General features: G+C 41.5%; 1 protein-coding gene across 5 annotated transcripts in view; it reads left to right on the top strand.

The window, feature by feature from the left end:
• VPS13B (vacuolar protein sorting 13 homolog B) overlaps positions 1-20,341 on the top strand; it is a 770,530-nt gene that overhangs the window by 710,831 nt on the left and 39,358 nt on the right. For all 5 annotated transcript variants that reach the window (XM_044245211.1, XM_044245212.1, XM_044245209.1 and 2 more), the window contains exons 45-54: positions 6,119-6,382; positions 7,258-7,341; positions 7,519-7,694; positions 8,169-8,339; positions 8,928-9,129; positions 10,051-10,239; positions 12,614-12,760; positions 14,743-15,026; positions 17,512-17,639; positions 17,880-18,079. In XM_044245211.1, coding sequence (XP_044101146.1) covers positions 6,119-6,382; positions 7,258-7,341; positions 7,519-7,694; positions 8,169-8,339; positions 8,928-9,129; positions 10,051-10,239; positions 12,614-12,760; positions 14,743-15,026; positions 17,512-17,639; positions 17,880-18,079 — 1,845 coding nt within the window. The remainder of the gene's footprint in view (positions 1-6,118; positions 6,383-7,257; positions 7,342-7,518; positions 7,695-8,168; positions 8,340-8,927; positions 9,130-10,050; positions 10,240-12,613; positions 12,761-14,742; positions 15,027-17,511; positions 17,640-17,879; positions 18,080-20,341) is intronic.

Here is a 20,341-nt window from a genome sequence, read left to right as displayed (position 1 = left end):
CTTTAAAAAAAAAAAAAAAGACAGGGCACCTGGGTGGTTCAATGGTTTAAGGCCTCTGCCTTCAGCTCGGGTCATGGTCCCAGGGTCCTGGGATCAAGCCCTGCATCGGGCTCTCTGCTCGGCAGGGAGCCTGCTTTTTCCTCTCTCTCTGCCTTCTTGTGATCTCTGTCTGTCAAGTAAATAAATAAAATCTTTAAAAAAAAATACAAAAATGATAGTGCCTCCTTCTTGCATAGATATTATATACCTTCAAGGAGTAATATTAAATGTTAGGGATAAATTAATATACACTGTGTTCCTGAGGCAATACTACACATTGCAACAGTAGGTCATAAGTCAGAAAAGTTGGCCATGGAAAGTGGAAGTACCTTTTTTAAAAATTCCCACAAAATATTACTTACCTTTTCTTCCCCCTGACTAGAAGAGATCTCCCAGCTCTAATATCTATTACCTAATATCTCAGGCAAATTTCTTAACCTTTCTGTACATCATATTCCTTTTGCAAAATAAAGCACCCAGTAAATATTAGTTCACTGTTGTTATTTTTGTGTTAAAAAAAAAACTATTTAAAAATATTTCTGAAAACACAGGAAAGTCTAAAGTAGAAAAGAAAAGTACCCATATTTCTGCCACCCAAAGATAAATACTGTTACTACTTCAGTGTATCTTTTTCTACTTTTTTTCTATGCAGATTTTTTTAACCAACTTAAGATCTGGTTATAATTAGTTTTCAACCTGTTTTTTAACTTAACATTATATGATGCTTATGTTCTCGTGTTATCTGCAGAGCTGAACTATCTTTTTAATGGTTGCATAATTTGCCACATGGTATGTTGAGACCCATTTAGGTATCCCCTTGTTGCTGCACCTTTAGATAATTTCCAACTGGTTGCTAGAATAAATCCTTAAATAAATATCTGTGTGTATACATATGTATGTCAGAATGTCTGGATCTGTCCTCAAAATGATTTGCTGTAAAATTTAATTACCTGAGCAGAGGATGTGAATGTCTTTGTGGTACTTGACACATCTTCCCCAACTAAAAAGATATACTTTATTCTTTAACCAAAATACATTGTTTTGTGTCACCAGATACTTGTTAGGGCAACATTAATCCTTGAAATAACTGAATATGTATATTTGTCCCAACCAATCTACTGACTCTCTGAGTTTTTCAGACTATTAGAATTTCTTAAAAATCTTAGCGTAAGGAGGGGTTCACAAAATTTGAGGACTCACAAAAATTTCCCATGCATTAGAAGTTTAAGGAATCCTTTTTTTTTTTTTTTTTAAGATTTTATTTATTTATTTGACAGAGAGAGATCACAGTAGGCAGAGAGGCAGGCAGAGAGAGGGGAAGGGAAGCAGGCCCCTGCCGAGCAGAGAGCCCGATGCGGGACTCGCTCCCAGGACCCTGAGATCATGACCTGAGCCGAAGGCAGCGGCTTAACCCACTGAGCCACCCAGGCGTCCCTTAAGGAATCCTTTTAATCATCCTCTCTGTTAATGTCAAATCAACAGATTTTAAGGCATCTGGTGACAAATCACATTTCAGGATTTCCAAATGTTATTCATACCATTGAATGTTTAGTAATTATTTTCTGTAGGGATTTCCTCTCACACTTTTCTCTGCTTCTATCTTATTATAATAAATTATCTTACTTTAAAAAAAAAAGTGTAGAATGTAGCCAGGCAGGAAAAGAACCTTTTGGAAATCCATAATGGAAGCATAGCCACCCTCCCATTGCATACTTATTTACTTTTCTGAAAGAAGTGCCATCTTACTGGCATAGTCCATTTCCATCCCTCTGTCATGGAAGACATACACACACAGATACATACACATAGTTTACACTTTGAGTTTATTGTCATAGCCAAATGAGATTGGGCTCTAAATGAGGGCCATTTTAGTCACTTAGCAGAACAGTGAGAAGTGGAGCACAGAAACAGCAATTCATTTTAACTGAGGAAGAAGCAAAATGTAAAATGGTTGGTACTGAACGCAGATAATGCTGAAAGGTTCAGCAGACCACCAACTTCAAAATAACTGCTGCATTGTTGTGAAAACCCTTTCTGGTCTTTCAGTTGGGTTTAATTTTTTATTATCAGCACAGATTAACGAAAATTCAGGTTAGTTCCAGTTAAAGTACATCAGAGACATAGGATTTCCTCAATTAGCCAGGTTGGGAAGGAAGATAGGAATCAAGGTTTCAGAAGAGCTTCGTGGATTCCTGCCTCTCTAACATCTTGGCTTCTTTCCTTCTACCCAACCTGGGCTGGGAAATTTGCAATAAACCACAGCTGCCTAATTTCAAAGATTTTGGGAGGTGAGTGTGTGCAGCTCACTGATGGACCATAACTGCATTAACACGCCCCCGGATAATAGAGAATTGGCTGATGCCTGAACAATGAGGTTTGGTTGTCTGTACCCTGCCTTTCTTATACCCCTGCCATTTCTCCAACTGAATGATAATTGACCACATACAACATTTTCAGGAACTTTGTACATAACACAGCTATCCACGAACGCACAGTGACTTCCACATATCCTATCCCCTCATTGAGAAAAGCTTTACCACTCTAAAAAACGTAAATGTACATATGTACGTATGTATATATATATTGTATCTTTATACATACACTTTTAATCAGGGCTAAGATATCATTTTCCAGTGCATCTGGTGCTCTGGAGTTATTCTTTAATATCACTATTCTTCTTGGCACTGATCTAATAAGAGTTCTGAAACCTGCTAAGTAAAATCATATGTGGAAATCTTCAATACACATCTTTGTGGCTTTGGGGAAAGAGGAGAATTAGTGTGAAACCTGGAAATGTGTATTAAAGAGAAACCCTACATTAAAAAAAATTAAGTAGCTGTCTTCAACTGATAAATTAATCTTGAAATTCTAACTATAATTTTCAAAATAAAGGCATTGTAAGTGTTGCCACTTTGAAGAAAAGCAGACATGGCTCTCACTGAACCCTGCGTGGGAGCAGCTCTGAAGAACACCATTCTGAGGAGGAGCCATTTTGGATTTTCCTTCATTTAAGTAGCCCTCTCTCCCTGGCCACTTTTAAGGGTTTTCTTTTTATCATATTTGAAAGCCTATTTAACAGGCTTTATAGTTGAAAATGAAACTATAAAAACCCACCAAGAGGATCTTTGTCTTTAGACAAAGTGAGTCCCAGATGGTTGCAGAGATTCTGTGGTTTCTGTGAGAGACAGCAAAATTCTCTCCTAAATCTCATGGGGCCCAAAGGTTCTAAAGCAAGAGCAGTGTGCATACATTGCCAGGCCTGGGCACATCAAGAGGAAGAACAGAATTAAATACTGCCTCAGAGCTTTCACGTGTTTATTTAAAGTTAGACGATGCTAAGGCCTCATAAGACTTAACCATGAGTGCCTAGTAACCCCTAGCATATGCTGAAGAAAAGCCTGCTTGCTAACTCAGGACTCGTGGTTCAGTTGACTTATGTGTTTGTTATTGAGAAAACATTGTTTTAAAAGATTCTAACAGCCAGAGTGCCTACAAGTAATGTACAGTTAAGCAAGGCTTGGTTTTTACAGATGTACTCCTTCTAAAGAAAAGTCAAAGGAATAGATAGTTGGAAAATAAATGTTTAAGAAAATGCTAAACTTTACTGTTCAACTAATGAAACAACAATGGTCTATCAATGTAGCAGGTTTCTTTATAATGAACTAAATAATAGTTCATTCATAAATAATGATATATATTTATATAAATAATTATTTACTTACAGTGATGTTTACAAAATACTCTTAATCACATATGAAAATGTATCCATTAGGGTGTTTTCAGTCTGAAGTAACAAAGTAGGCTTTTTAATCTTCATAGTAATCTAGTGAGGCAGATACTATTATTGTTCCTATTTTATATTTATTATCTTATATAATAAGAATGAGGAATGCAGGTTAGGTGTGGGTTAATTAAGCCACTCAGGGCTGTGTCTGCTTCTCTGCTATCCTCTTGGATTTGCCTTTTTTGTCTCAAGATGGCTACAGAAGCTGTATGTACATGCATATATCCTCTCACAACTTCTTCCATGGCAGACAAGAAGCGGGCTTTCTCTTCTCAAATTCTCTCCCTTATCAAGGAGTAAAGGCAAAAGGTTCCCAGAACCTTTTAGCAGTCTTTCCTTCTCATATCTTTAGCCAAACAGTGCCCCGTGTTCACCCCTAAAGTAATCACTGGCAAAAGGAGAATGGAATTACAAGGATCAGTTTGTTCCAGCTGTGACACAGACTATGGAGGCCATGGAGGTGTCCACCTTCCCTGAGTACTTTGCTCCTTTTTGAGACCTAAACTGAATCAGGGTTATTAACCAGGGAGAAGGAGGGACCACCTCTTTGGAATGGAACCAGTGACATCTGTCACATTTGCATTATGATGGGCAGTCTTCATTCTCTTTTTTATAGTTTCTAGGATTTCTTAATTCATAGGTGTTAATTTTATGAAAGACAGACCTTCAGAGTGACTATCAGACTCTGGGCCAGAGAGTCTGGGGAACACCGTGCAAGTCATCTGACATCATTCTCCTTGTTAGATGACAAGTCCTAGTAACACCTATTTTATATGGTTACTGTGAGAATGAGAGAGTTAATGTGTAAAAATGCCTTGTAATAGGATGTATGTATATATTCATACAGATTCGTGTGTATGTACATACATGTGTATGCAGAGAAAGAGAAGGAGAGATTTCTTTTCAGTTGGCTCACATGGCTGTGGAAGCCAAACCCAGCAGAGCTGACATGTAGTTCCTGCCTGAAAGCCAGCAGGCTAAAGACCCAAGAAGAGCTGATATTTTTTAGCCCAGGTCCAAAGGCCAGGAAAGACCGATGTCTCGGTTCAGTCAGGCGGGAGGAGTCCCTCTTACACAGGCTCTTTGTTCTAGTCAGGTCTTCAGCTGACAGGGTGAGGCCCACCCACAGTAGGGAGGGCACTCTGCTTTACTCAGTTTACCAGTTCAAACGTTAACCTCATCCAAAAACATCTTCACAGACACACACAGAAAAATGCTTGGCCGAGTATCTCTGCAGTCGTGGCCCATTCAAGTCGACACATAAAATTAACCATCACATGCTTGGGAAACCACATATATATTGGTGTGCCTATGAATGATTACTATTCATATAATCTAGAAAAAAATATTACAAATAAGAAAATCCAGTACGTGAAAGTCCTATATTTTCCAGTCATGGTGAATATTTGTATTACAGTAAGACTCACTGCATAGGAATAAAGTTTTGCATTATCTTTTCAATTTCAACCAATTTAAGAAATATTTCTTAATGCCTACTGTGAACTATACTCTTAGCTGGAGGAAAAATGAATCCATGAATCTTTGGTTCATTCTGTGTGTTTTACAAAGCCACATGCTTCTACTCTGTGGGAAAACCTGAATAAAATAAACTATAATTAGGCATCTGACTTAACAGTTGTTTATATTACCAATTTATAAAGTGATCTCTTATTGTGTAAGACTGCAAGAAACCCTTGGAAACCAGCCTTGGAAACATAAATCGCAGGTTGGTCTCTCAGCCACCAGAGCTGAAGCCTTGTGCTCGGTCCCCATCCTTGGTGACTGCCACATCACATGACATTACTGACTACCCCTTCCTGGTGGGTCTTTTCTCGGGGCTTCAGCTTCTCCTGGTTTACCACCACAGTCCTTTGCCTCTTCTTCTCGGGCCCCTTCCCTGGCTCTTTGCCCCTGAATCTGACCCTCGGCTGTTGGTCAGTTGCTGGTGTAAGCCTGCACCTCTTTTCCAGGTCCGCTCTCTTCCGCCTCTGTGCATTCGCAAGGCTTTCATTCCGTAGGTCGCCTGTCTCCAGCCCCACCGCCCACTCAGGCACACACCCAGCATTTCCAGCTGGCTGCTGCGGGCCCTGCCTGTGCCTGTCCTTTGAGTGCCGTAAACCTAATATGACCAAAGCAAAATCCCTTTCTCCTCCCAAGCCTTTCTTCCTGTATGCTCTAAACAAGCTCATGGTTTCACGTTCTTTCCTTCAAAACCAACACAGGTAATAACAGTGAACATGTCACCAGTTCAGGAAATCCGAACGGGTGAAACTTTATGTGTTTATTGTGTTTTAGATTATCATCTGTGGAAGACAGATCATCTGCAGTTATTTGTCTCAAAGCATAGAACTGAAAGTCGTTCAGCATTACATCGGTCAAGACGGACAAGCTGTCATTCGAGAACATTTCGACTGCCTCACAGCCAAACAGAAATTGCCTTCATACATACTGGAAAACAGTGAACTGACAGAGTTGTGTGTGAAGGCCAAAGGAGATGAAGACTGGTCAAGAGACGTGTGCTTGGAATCTAAGTCCCCTGAGTATAGCATTGTCATTCAGGTACGAGATGTATGGCAATCTGGAATAGAGCAGTTTTGTGTTGTTTTTTTTAAGATTTCATTTATTTATTTGAGAGAGAGACAGTGAGAGAGCGCATGAGAGAGGAGAAGGTCAGAGGGAGAAGCAGGCTCCCCGTGGAGCTGGGAGCCGGACGCAGGACTCGGGGATCATGAACTGAGCCAAAAGCAGCCACTCAACCAACTGAGCCACCCAGGCGCCCAAGTAGAGCAGTTTTTAAAATTAAAAGTTTCTCCTTTTGCTCTTTATTCAGTACTGCGCTTTATTTAAAAAATGACCGGTACAAAAGAGGGAGATCTGAAGTAAGATAAAAAAGACTTGGGATATTGCTTCCTCCCGCCCCACAGCAGCACAGCTGTGGTATCATTTCCAGTCGCCTTGAGAGCCACGACGCTGCCTTTTTCAGGTGGAGACAAGTTATATCTTGAGAAAGATCCTGATGCACCAGGGCTTGGGATGGGAATGCAGGGGAAAAGTGGGGAAGGAGTGCCCCCGCCCCCGACTTGAGAATCTTCACAAAGGTCTACTCCTTTTTTATCTCCTTGTCACACTCCACCATGGGCACTTTCCTTGCCACAAAGGACAAATCCTCCCCGCCATTCTCCCACCCAGTCTTGTATCAGCCTCTCCTCTTACAGATGCCTTTGTCTTTAAGAAAGCGTTGCCCTCATTGACTCACTGCACATTCACTTTATGCCATAATGAAGTCTGGTTTTGCTTACTCTCTGTTTTTAATGGCTTTTTTCTATAACTTTAAACTTTTTAATCCTCCAAACTGACATTCGATCTCTGCCTCATTTTGATTAATTAGTAAACTGTTCGGTATTTAACAGAACCCTTTTCTACCTCCTGTGCAGGTGCCATCTTCAAACAGTTCCATTTTTTATGTCTGGTGCACAGTTTTGACATTAGAACCCAATTCTCAAGTGCAACAACGACTGGTGAGTGCTTTCCAGTCCTAAAATATGGTATATGACTCTGACCTTTCCTGTTCTGAAATAAATTAAGGTCAGAGTGACCCAGGGAAGAGATTTATTACAAGTTTGTTTCAGCATCAAACAGCTGGAATACTGCAACAAAGCAAATATGAAAGTTGTTCTGTCCTTTTATTTTTATAGATTGTGTTCAGCCCTCTTTTTATCATGAGGAGTCATCTTCCAGACCCCATTATCATACATTTGGAGAAAAGGAGTCTGGGATTGAGTGAAACACAAATTATTCCAGGAAAAGGACAGGAAAAACCACTGCAAAACATAGAACCTGACCTTGTGCATCACCTAACATTTCAAGCAAGGTACTGGAAAAATCCTTATGTTTTCCTAAAAGAGAAGAAAAGCAACCTGTACTATTGGGGGAAGAAGGCAGATAGAATATTTTGTATGATTCCCTTATCTTATGAGAATGTTATTTTAAAATTGCCCTGCCTAGTGTTCCCTTATCTTCTTCAGTGGTTTTGGATAAAATTCAGCCTCTTTCATTAAGCTTAGATATAAACAAGAGGGATTGGAAGATTTAATTGACATAATTTCTCTGTGGAAGAAGAAATGAATAGAGCTCTCACCCAAGCATGTGGGGGAGGGGGACAGGGAAAAGGGGTCAGGGCCCAGATCATCCAAAAACTATGTCACTAATCCCTAAATCACCAAAAAAATTGACTCAATGTCACAAAAGGTATTGGTCTATGATACGTCTATAGTTCGATTTTTTTCAATAAATTCACTTTAGAAATCTGATATTCACTCCTGTTTTATTCTTTTCCATTTCCTAGAGAAGAAGATGATCCTTCCCACTGTGCCGTTCCCATCTCAACCTCCCTCATCAAGCAAATAGCCACTAAGATACACCCTGGAGGCACAGTTAATCAGATCCTTGATGATTTCTATGGGCCAGAAAGTTCCCTTCAACCCATGTGGCCCTATAATAAAAAGGATTCTGACAGGTAACGGTCCCCAGCAACCTTTTTCTACAAACATTTCTCAATATTGATAAATAAATGACCATTCACCAAAATGTTAGATACCATAAAAGGTTTTTAATGATTGATTGATTCATTTGTTGATTGGTTGATTTTAGAGAGAGAGTGGAAGTAGCTAAGTGAGGGGAGAGGTGGAGGAAGAGGGGTGGAGAGAGAATTTCAAGTAGACTACCCACTGAGCGTGGAGCCTGACATGGGGCTCTGTCCTAGGACCCTGAGATCATGACCTGAGCCAAAATCAAGAGCCAGCCACTTAACTCACTGAGCCACCCAGGCACCCCAGAAAGTCTTTTAAAAAGGAAATATTTGCACGCATCTGTCAGATTCCAACCTCCTATCGTCTGGGTAGATGTGTTTTATGGACCGCTTTACTCATAATCTAGAACATAATTGCATGAGAAGTTTCTCCAGAATGCAGATTCAGCATTGGATGGTTCTGGTGTGAAGAGGGGTCATACAAGAGCATTGTGTGTCTGGAATCCTTAAACATATTTCATGAATACTGACGTCATTGTATTTCATTGAGTCTCTTGGATGTGGTATTTGGAACAGGAGTGAACAGCTGAGTCAGTGGGATAGCCCAATGCGAGTAAAGCTGTCAGTCTGGAAGCCATATGTTAGAGCCTTGCTGATAGAGCTTCTACCCTGGGCCCTGCTCATCAATCAATCCAAGTGGGACCTCTGGCTGTTTGAAGGGGAGAAGATTGTTCTACAGGTTCCTGCTGGCAAAATTATTATCCCTCCTAATTTTCAGGTACTATAACTTTTTTTTAGTTAATATGAATTCTTTTCTTTCAACAACTAGCATTTGACAAGCATTATGATTGGCCTACTCAGGGTATGTTAAGGATATAGAGCCATATTCTGTGCTAACCCACTCCCTAAATACACTTGGGGTTCTTAGAGAAATTCTCAGAGATCTTCAAGGCTTTCTTGAAGGCTTTCTTCAAGGCTTTCTGTATTTTTATCAGAGCCCCTTTTCCCTTATAAGGACCTGGATGTCCATAATCATGGATGTCCACCTGGTTGTTGATAATAACAATATGGAGTCATTACTGGCATTGGGGGTGGGACCCTAATATAAAACAGAATTTCATGGCAAGACTGTATTCCATCACAAGAGAACTTTCTTGATGAGGCTAACCCATTTCAAGAAAGCACATAAATCTGTAGGAAAATAGAATGCAAAGAACTCCTAAATAAAATGTTTTCCTGGTGGGAAGCAATTGGAGAGGACTTTTTTGAGTTCTAGTTCATGAACATCTTTATTCAATTGCATTTTTCCTGTGTGTGTTTATGTTTTTTTAAAATAATCAGATGATGTTTCCTTATGGAATTGGAATGCTGACCTACATGTACCTAAGGTTGCGTATTATTCTCTAGTCAAATGAAATGAAGCCCTTCATTTTTAAGTCTTTGTTATTTATAGGGGAGCCACAGTTTGGGTTAGTTTTTTTTTTCCCCCTTCCATGAATATAAATTCCATTGTGAATCAAAGAAAACATTGAGAACTAAAATAAAATGTATGTTGCCATTCCAAAAACAAAAACACAACTCATAAAGGGATTTGGTTGCCTAAGTAGACCTATTATATAATATAAAAAATTCCTGTGAATTGAGGTAAAACTATCAAAGTTAAGAAAAATACTTTATAATTGAGGCATTGCTTTTCCAGGAGGCTTTTCAAATTGGAATATACTGGGCAAATACAAACACTGTGCACAAGTCAGTAGCAATTAAACTGGTCCATAACCTGACATCTCCAAAGTGGAAAGACGGAGGTAATGGTGAAGTTGTGTCATTGGACGAAGAAGGATTTGTTGATGCTGAAATAAGACTTGGTGCTTTCCCAGGACATCAGAAGGTAGGATCAAAGTCTTCACGGCTCAGGGGAAGAGCATGCCATCCCCTCAACCGGTTTAATATGAGTCTACCCTTTTCTTTTTAATCCCTTCTCGGTGTCACATGCTCTAGACAATTTATAACAGTGAAACACGCGATTTCTTAGACCTCTCTGTTTCACAGGTTTTTTTTTCCCCTTTACCAGTGATAAAAGCCACGTCACATAATTTATCCAATAACTGCTCTGTTTCAGAACACTCAGCAGTCACTTGATGGATCATATGTGGGGGGAAAATGAACTTATTCCAAAATATTCACAAATTGTACTTGGCCTTCTTTCCTTGGAGCAGGAAGTAGAGTTGCTAACATTCTGAGCACGGAGGGAAAGGACAAACCTCCTATAGCAAAGATTATGTTCCTGGAAAAAGGGTACGCTGAGCAACAGCTACGCTGATCTTCCCGTAGAACCAAAGGTTATGAGGGAGTTCTGTTTCTGAACAGAGAACTGGTACCCATGACTATATGAATACAGAAAACCTACTTCATCGGTTATTGAGCTAAATACTGATGGTGTGTGATTTTCAGCCTCCATATTTTCAAAAGTCTATGAAAAGCAATTAATTTGAGTAATACAGTCACAAGTGACATTAACCTGTGTGTTCGGCAGCACAATATCATAGTCTCTCATGAGGTCTCATGCTGCACTTCCTACCATCTTTGTTATCTCCAGTCCCCAGTCAGACGAAGGGCTACTTCATCAGAGTAGCGCGATTCAGAATGACCTTACCCCGAGGAGAAGTTCAGTTTTGACGGGCGTCTTTGAAGAGCTTCTTGAAAAAAGTTATTGTCATTTGGTGACTTTTTAAAAATAAATTTCTCTGATACAAAGAAGTTATTTCTCTTCAGTATTCAAGGCTGGTATCCATTTCCTCAGAGTTGTCTGGGCAACACATGTTTATGCGCTGCCGGCCAGAAGACTGTAACATGGGTGTAAATGGCAAAGAGCTGTAAGCGTGAATCACCCAAAGCTGAAGACTTGTAAGTTGAGATCGACCATCAAAACCTAGGAAAAATGTCACAATACACCATCCAACACCCAGTACCTCCTGCACCTCAGAGAGTGGCCACAGCCAAGTGCTACATGAATGTGAACAAATGAACGGACTGCTGGAAAATACATTATTATATGTATTGATGTCTCCTTATTCTTTCCTAGTGATTCTCAAACTTTTTAGGGCTGGGACCCCTTTATTCTCTCCAACATCATTGCAGACCTCCAAAACACTTTTATTTATGTGGGTTTTAGCCACTGGTATCCATCAAACTAGAAATGAATACAAAAACTTTAGAATGCAAGAATACGCAAGCATATATTCTGCTGGCCGTGACAGTGATGACATCATAGGTCATAAAACCCCTGGAAAACTCCACGGTACACTCATTAGAGAATTAGGGTAGAAAAGACAAGAGCATCTAAGTATTATTATGAAAACAGTTTTGACCTTTGGACCCCCTAAAAGGATCTCAAAGACTCCCTGTCTCACTCACACAAGAGTCCCAGGCCACTCTTTGAGAACTGCTGACCTGACATTACCACTTACTAAGTGGGGATCATCAGGCAGCGGATATCTTCTCTGACCACCTGTCAGTACTGCGGTGAAGAAATGACAGGGTACATGGCGGGGAAGAGAAATACCATAGAGTCAGACTGCATGGTTTCCAATCCCAGCTAAACCGTCTCTGTCTTTATGACCGTGAGCAAGTTACTTAACCTCTTTAAGCCTCATTTCCGTCTTCTATAAAATGGGGATCATAGTAGCTGCCCCAAGTGGGTTTTGTAAGGATTCTGTGAGTTAACACACATCAATACTTACAACAAGCAGCTCACAAGAAAGCAGCATATGAGAGCCAGGCATTGATTTTTTCGATCATCATCACTGTTCAAGTCCTCAGAACGCCCAGTGGCCCCCGCTAGGCCTTTGGCGAGGGAGCTGCTATGATAAGCATGAAGAAGGGGAGAGGAATGCTTAACTGAATTCTTTATGTTGAAAAGATGTGTGACATCTGTTACGTAAAACTGTTTATAGATAACTATTCTGTGAGGAAATTGGTTAAAAAACTTGAAAACAATCTCTGTCATTGTACCGTAGCAGCAGAAAGAACTGGTTTGCTGGGATCCCCTGTTGTAATAGTGGCCCCTTTGAAGGGCGGGGACATTTTTGAGACTGAGAAGGGGACACCAATAAATACTCTGGAGCAAAAGGTAAAATTGGTACTGTCCAGGGCAAACCAATAGATAAAATGACCTTTTAAAAATAAGAAAGTTTGATATGCCTTCTATTTTTTTTGCCTTATTGTATTTTATAAAAATTATTCTTTTCTCAATTGTTTTACAGTTGTGTCAGTTCTGCATCTCCTCCATGGTACAGCAGGGCATACAAATTATTCAGATTGAAGACAAGACCATAATAGTCAATAATATGCCATATCAGATATTCTACAAACCGCAGTTATCTGTCTCCAAACTCCAGTCTGGAAAGGAGGTAAGCCTTTCAGAATATGATCGATTTGTCGTCTTCAGTTTTGATATATCAGCAATAAGTAAGATGAATTTTTTAGCCTAGAAAAAACTATGACTGAATATAGGTAAAAAGAAATTTACTTGTTATTGAATTAAAGCACAGCTGTCCTGGTCAGCACTTCCAGGGTAATTCATGAGCAGAAATCCTATGAAAGCAGCAGATCCTGACACGCAGCCGGATCAGTGCCGCCTGCACCCCATCTGCTTGGGGCTGGGGCACACACTTCCAGCATGCTCGCTAACCCAGAGCCCCCCCAGCAGGGCCAGGGCCTGAGGACTGGCTCCTGGGGCTCATGGAAAAGACCATCTGCCTCCCAGGCTGCGGGGCCGAGAGGAGCCATGTGGTCAGAGGCTCGACCCCGCAGAGCCGGGATCTAGGAGCCCAGAGTTCTCTGCCCACGAGGAGAGTAACTGTGAAAATGTCCCTGCTCATTTATGTGGACATCTCGCTGGCAGGATATGCAGGAAATGAATCCAAGAAGGGTTTTTTTTGATTCACTTCTTTATACAATTAAAATGAACACTTATGTTTTGGGAGAGTAAGGAGATCTTTTAAAAGGACTTGAACACGTAATATGCTAAGTGGTCTGCTATTGTTTTATGCTATTGAAACGATCACATAGGAACATATTTCTTTCTTTACCACTGTCTGCGTTTATTTTTATCCCTTTCAGCTCCTAAAAATTACATTAGAACAATAAAATAGGATGAAAGTCTTATTCTTCTAAGCTCACAGTGCATTATGGTATTGCCAAAAATGTCAGAATAATAGAATTTCATCTTGGTTCACCGAAGTACTGATAGAATGACTGGGTGACCAGAAGTCCCCAGCTGGGGGGTACAGGTCAACAATGTTCACATTTTGGGTGAGGATTTGGCAAGAGAATCAGCGTATGTGCAGATAATTCTCCTGCTTCTTCCCACCCTAGGGCTTTCTGAGACATTGGGTCAGGGATTTCCATGCTGACATTTCTTCATCTGAAAATAGGCATAATTTCACATTCCTTACAGGGTTTTGGTGGGAATTAAATGAGATGATATGAGTAAACAGGCGAGGCACTCAGGAAATGGTGGTACCCAGCAGCAGCCACACCACGAGCATCACAATGAACTTACCTCAGATTCCTGAAGACAAAGGAAAGGCCCAGGTTCTTCTGGGCAGCTGGGGAGTGTCCCCTCTGTCATTCCTACCCTGCATCAGGCAGGTGTGGGAACTTCTTTAAAGACATGGTAATCCCTGGCCTCGCAGGAACACCATGTGGGATAGGAAAGGAAATAGGAAGCAGGAAGCCGGGCTCTGGCTGGGCTTTGCCACTCACCATCTCTGTGTTGTTGGACAAGTCATCAGTTCTCTGGAAAGCAGCTTGCTCGGATGTGAAAGAGGAGTTTTAAATAAAGTATCTCTAAAGGTCCTTTTTAAGTCTGAAACCCCAAGACTCTCTACCTGTGCCAGAAACCCTGTGGAACTTCAACTGAGGGTTGGGGTCAGAGTTTCCTCCTCCCTCAGGATAAGCCTTACACAAATGAGCTCCCAGCTCATCAGCTCTCTTCTGCCCAAGGCCTCTCAGGGCTCACCCTTTCCGTTTGGCCCATCCCTATCCAAGAGGACTCCCTCTCTAGCACATGGCATGTCTCCCCTTACGACATCTGGATTTTTGCAGTACCTGGGGGATATTGAGAACTTTGCATCACCTTCTAAATCGCCCCGGCCTTATCATGTTTCATTATGTCTAGAAAAGCAGACCCTGCTCCCACTGCTTGTAATGGTCTCATTAGGGCTTTCTCTTGGGCCTGGGATTCTAACATACCCGAGTGCCCTACTTGGCTACCTCCTGAGAATCCACGGTTATGGTTTCTTAGAAGCTGTGCCTTCAAAAGCTTAACTTCTCTCCATTGTTGTAGCCACTATGCTATCTCAGCATTGTCTTTTTCTCTTTTTTTCAGTATTTTCATGTTCCAGACAGTGCTACTTTCAGCATTTGCCCAGGCGGAGAGCAGTCTGCTGTGACATCCAGCTCCCTTCCTTGCTGGGACTTAATGCCTGATGTCAGCCAGTCACCACTGGACACATCCCTGCTTCAGAAACAGATCTTGCTGGCCTTTTCTCCTGCGGCAGGTGCCGCTGGCTCCCTGTGCTGGAGCCTGCCGGCCATAGTTAGACAAGAGTTTCCCAGACAGAGCGTAGCAGTGCCCTTCAGAAACCGTGGGGACAATGGCTTCTGCACCAGGTACATCTGTGTGAATGCCCTTCTTTGTTTGTCAGTGCAACTCTTCGTCCAGGTGCTGGGAGGGACAGAGGAACGGCTGCAGAGCTCCCCGGATGTAAAACTAGGTTTTACTTTTATTTTTCATGACTTCTAGACATTGTAGGCAATTGGGCAAATGCTGTGATCACATGTGGGTTGGCCCAGTGTCCTACCGGTGAAGATTTTTCCCCTACTGCTGACACAGCTTATCCTTGGCGGGGAAATGATAGTGTTTGTCCCATAGATTGGTGGCAACACAACACAAGGAAAAGATCGCCTTCCATGAGGACTTCTTAGCCTCTGTCAAGGGTTAAAATATGAGGGAGGCAAGTTGGAAAACCTTTCTCCTTTGCCATGTTTTACATCGACTTCAAAATGGAATTTTTCTTTAAAAGCCATTAAGAGAGATAACTTAGATAAACACAAGTCACAGAAGACTCTGTTCTGTGGTTGTTCCTGCACGCAAGTTGCTCCAATTACCGATTACCAATTATGCAAATAACAACCACAGAATCTAGCTGGAGACATGTAATGGTTTGTGCATACTGGACTTTTAGTCTGTGGTTGTCTTGCATGCAGTACGTTCCTTCTGTAGCTGTCAGGAATAACATTTATGCTATATGTAAAAAGGACAAAAGAACACATACTGTGATCTTACCAGAGGTGCCTTCTTCCCATGATTGAGAATTTACAAACTTTGAGACTTTAGCTCCCTAACTTTTTGATGTCTACAGAGATTTCTAATAGTCATAGTTTAAAAGATAACTTCCTAACTCATGTCATCCATAATAGTGAGGCCCTGCTCCCGACACACACCCCTTTGTCTTTCACAGCATTCAGAAATATCCCTGATTTTATAAACACTTTTCATCCCCTGATCCTGGAGAGGAGGGGTTATATTTATATTCTGGCTGGAGAAGTTAAGTGTGGTGAGTTTAAGGAAGCATTTTTGAAAGCGATGTGAACTTATGTCGAGAAAACAAAATTTATTTTTAATACAGAAAGGCAAAATCTTAAATAAAATTGCATTTGGGATTGATGTTTAAAATTCTAAGAATTGGAAGACATGATTTTATTAATATAATTTAATCTTATCTATGAATACCAAACTAGATATTCGATTGAAAATACCATATGTTAGTCCTGGCCCCCAGCTTTCTTGGCTAGCAAGAAGAAATTCTCTGAGGTTGGCTTGCCCCAGCTCTTTCAAAATTAGGCTGGGAAAAGAACTTTGGTATGCATCCAAGGCCTGTACTCTGCAAGTGAATTCACTTCCTACAGCCCCATCTCCTCCTGTCTCTGTCCTCTCCTCACTCCGACCCTGCACATTTGACGGTGTTATTTTTTTTTTAAGATTTTATTTATTTATTTGGTAGACAGAGATCACAAGTAGGCATAGAGTCAGGCAGAGAGAGAGAAGAAGGTAAGCAGGCTCCCTGCTGAGCAGAGAGCCTGATGAGGGGCTCAATCCGAGGACCCTGGGATTATGACCCGAGCTGAAGGCAGAGGCTTTAACCCACTGAGCCACCCAGGTGCCCCTGATGGTGTTATTAATATGATTTCCCCAAATGCTAATGGACAGTTCACTTTAGCATTTCAGACAAATATGATCTTTGGGGAGGACTCACACTGGTGAACAGGATAAATGGCAAATGAGAAATTATTTAGTGCACTGTCCATCCCTCTCCATCCGTGTAAACTGAGGGCCACCTTTGGCAAATATCCAATTCCTTTCGTTAATTTGACCAGTCCATGCAATTTAAACTGCAGAGAGGATTTTTTTTCCTGTTTTGATATGAAATGTTGTTTGGTCGTCTGTGGTGTAAACTGGAAAATTTCAGTGACTCCATTGCCTATGCCCACACAGCAGTTTTTCCAAAGCCAATTAAGACAGTTTTGCTCTTGGTAGTCAAAGTGGAAATCACTTAAAGTTCGACAATGTTGTGCAAATTGACAGCAGGCATCATGAGCCTACCTACCTTTAGAATATAAAAAGACCAAGGACCCAGATTCTCTGGCACTCCTTCTAAAAGCATGTCAGCTCCTCTCTTGCCAAGACTTACCAGGCACTGTTGAGGAGGACGGGACTCTGCGTGAAGAGTTTAAGGCACATTTGCCCAGAGAAAAGCAGAGCAGAAAGCAGGGTTATTAGTGGAAGGTTAGCTTTAATTCTAAGTGGTAGAAGTTATGTTTTTTCCCTTTTAAATATTTTTTTACGTCTTTGATATTTTATGATAATCATGTGCTAACATTGCCGTGAAAAAAAAATCGGTAAAGCTATAATTAGCGTATGATGGTTAGTGGATGATAGGATGGGCTCCTTTCTCTGGAAACATTTCCTCTGGTGGATAAAAGAGAATATGTTGTGGGGTGGTGAGTGTTACAAATCTGAATAAACACGTACCAGGAGAGTAAGCATTCATCTTTTTCTAAACCACTTCTGTCATTTGATTTGATTTCATTCTAGGGCAGTAGTACTGACATATCAAGAACACTGTGGAGTGACTTACTTAACCCTCTCTGAAGACCCTAGTCCTCGAATCATTTTCCACAACAGATGTCCAGTAACAATCCTTATAAAGGAAAATATCAAAGGTATATTTTGTCGCATTGAATTTAAATAATATTAAGCCTGTATTCTTTCTGGAGGTTTTTATTTATTTTTTTTTCCAGAGGTTTTTAATTCAGTAGCTACCCGTGATCCTATGAAGAATGTTTAAATAAAAGTATCATTCGTCCCTCCTCCAGAAGTTTCTCCTGCTGCATTATGTTTAATACCTCTTCTCTTTGTTTTCAAGGCCTAAGTCTTCATATGCCTTTTTTTTTATATTTCAGATATTCCTAAGTTTGAGGTTTATTGCAGAAGAATTCCTTCTGAGTGCTCAATTCATCATGAACTGTATCATCAGATTTCCAGTTATCCAGACTGCAAGACCAAAGACTTACTTCCCAGCCTCTTCCTGAGGGTGGAATCTCTGGAGGACATAACAAGCGAGTGGAGTGATGCCGTCGACATCAACCACCAGGGGACACAGGTCAGTGAGCCACGCATCTTCCTGCCATGGCCCAAATACAGATTCTCTTTTCTAAGGCTTCCGTGCTTGTCTGTTTTTTTTTTATTTTTGTTTTTGGGGTTTTTGTTTGTTTGTTTGTTCATTTGTTTTTAAAGATTTTATTTATTTATTTATTTGACAGAAAGATAGAGAGAGAGCCCAAGTAAGCAGAGTGGCAGGCAGAGGGAGAGAAAAAAGGAGGCTCCCTGCTGAGCAGAGAGCCCAGTGCGGGGCTGGATTCCAGGACCCTGGGATCATGACCTGAGCCGAAGGCAGCGGCTTAACCAACTGAGCCACCCAGGTGCCCCCATGCTTGTCTGTTTTTAAACAGACTTTTCCACTTCTTGTCCCTGTGTGAGGACGCAGGTGTATCCATTTTTCCATCCTCATTAGGTTATAAATTCTCAGATACAAGTCTGGGTTTCCCAAATGTACTTACAACTGTTAACCAGCAAGGAGCACTTTGTAAAGGCAAAGACCTTGGGTCTAATCCAAGGTCAAGAATGAAATAAAATTGTTAGACTTCTCTACATAGAGGGTAGTCCTACTGTCCAGATTTTAGGAAAATCATAATGGCAACCCTAGATACATCCCCTCTTTAGAAAATTTCAAAACTTAATTTAAAAATAGACATATTTTTGCTAAAAGTACATAACAGTCTGCAAATATAAGTACAGTTTAAAAACCTGGAACAGATAAATGTCCCAATTTGTCTGTCTTGCTGTCCGTGTTGGTGGTGGTTTATTTTTGTTGAAAATAGCGTATGAACCTAGCATTTCATGTCTCCTATACTTAAAATTTGCCATCTTTCAGTGTATAACAAAAAACTCACTATTATATAGCAATCACCTCTCTCTGGTCCATCCTCCCTCCGTTTAGCCCCCGGGGACCACAGCTATCCTTGGCGCTCTGAGCTTGTCAGGTTCAAGGCGGAACCACACCACACGCGTCCTGCCACCACGTCCTGCCGTGCCGGCTCATTTCCCTCAGCGTAGTTAGTGTCTTCGGTGTCGGTCCATGTCGTGGCATGTGATGCTGCTTTCTTCCATTTTAGGACTGAGCGATCTGTGCCTACTTTGTTACAGATCTTCCACACCTGTTCATTCATTAGTAGGTCCCATTCACGGTAATGGTTACAAGACACCTATTAAAGTTACAAATATATTTACTGTAATAATGATTATCATTTAATAATCATTTACTGCACGCCAGGCATCATGCTGAGCTCTTGCCATTCATTCCTCTCTAAGTCTATGTAGCCATAAGAGACAGGCCAATGGTCCCCATGTTACACGAGTGAAAACTGAGACCTCCAGAAGTAACACAGCCTAATTCCCTGGCGTTACTAGAGAAGGGACTGGGATTTGATCCAGACCTGCCTGATTCCAAAGCACTGTTCCATACCACTATGCTATGAATCCTACTTCCCCACCTGGGATTCCTGAACACCCCTTTTCCCCAGCTGGCACATTGTTTCTCATCTCCTGACAGACTCTCTGTCTTCCCCCTACTGTGAAGTCTCCTCCCCACTACAGGCCCCCCATTTGTTCATATAACACTTGTAACATTGGATTGCTTTTTTTTTTTTTTAAGAATTTATGTATTTGAGAGAGAGAGCAAGAGCAAGCCTGAGCCAGAGGTGAGGGGGTTAGAGGAGCAGAAGGAGAAGCAGACTCCCCGCTGAGCAGGGAGTCCGATGCGGGGCTCAATCCCAGGACCGCAACTGACTGAGCCACCCAGGCGCCTCTCTAGATATTTCTTTAAGTGATTTCCTACCAAGTTAGATTTCCTGGCGGTCAGATACCTGCCTAATTCATCCTTGGCCTGTGGGAGAGTGCCTGTCGGCACGGTAAGAGTAAATATCAAATCGGTAAATGAAGGACTGACTGACTGAATGAATGAATGAATGAATGAGAAGATGAGACTAGGCGAGAGAGGTGGTGTGAAGGAGGGCATGAGAGCCCCGGGTCTAGCCTGGGGAAAGGCCAGCGTGTCAGTGCAGAGCAGCAAAAGAGACGGAGAGGAAGAGGCAGAGTGGCAGGAGGACCACCAGGCAGGGGAGACGAGAGCCCCTGAGGAACAAGGTTGACAGGCTGGAAGGTGGTGGAAGGAGGGAAGCAAGGTAGCAATTGGAAATGACAAGTTCAGAGTGAGCGGAAGGGAGGGAGTGGAGGAACGTGTGAGAATTGTTTTTTCAGGGGTGGGGCCATGCAGCGGAGGAGGCCGGTCTCTGCGCTGCAGGGG

The sequence above is a fragment of the Neovison vison genome, chromosome 4 (assembly GCF_020171115.1).
Source record: "Neovison vison isolate M4711 chromosome 4, ASM_NN_V1, whole genome shotgun sequence".
NCBI lineage: Eukaryota > Metazoa > Chordata > Mammalia > Carnivora > Mustelidae > Neogale > Neogale vison.
The sequence above is the reverse complement of the archived record's forward strand: the minus strand, read 5'-3'. Positions and strand labels throughout refer to the sequence as shown.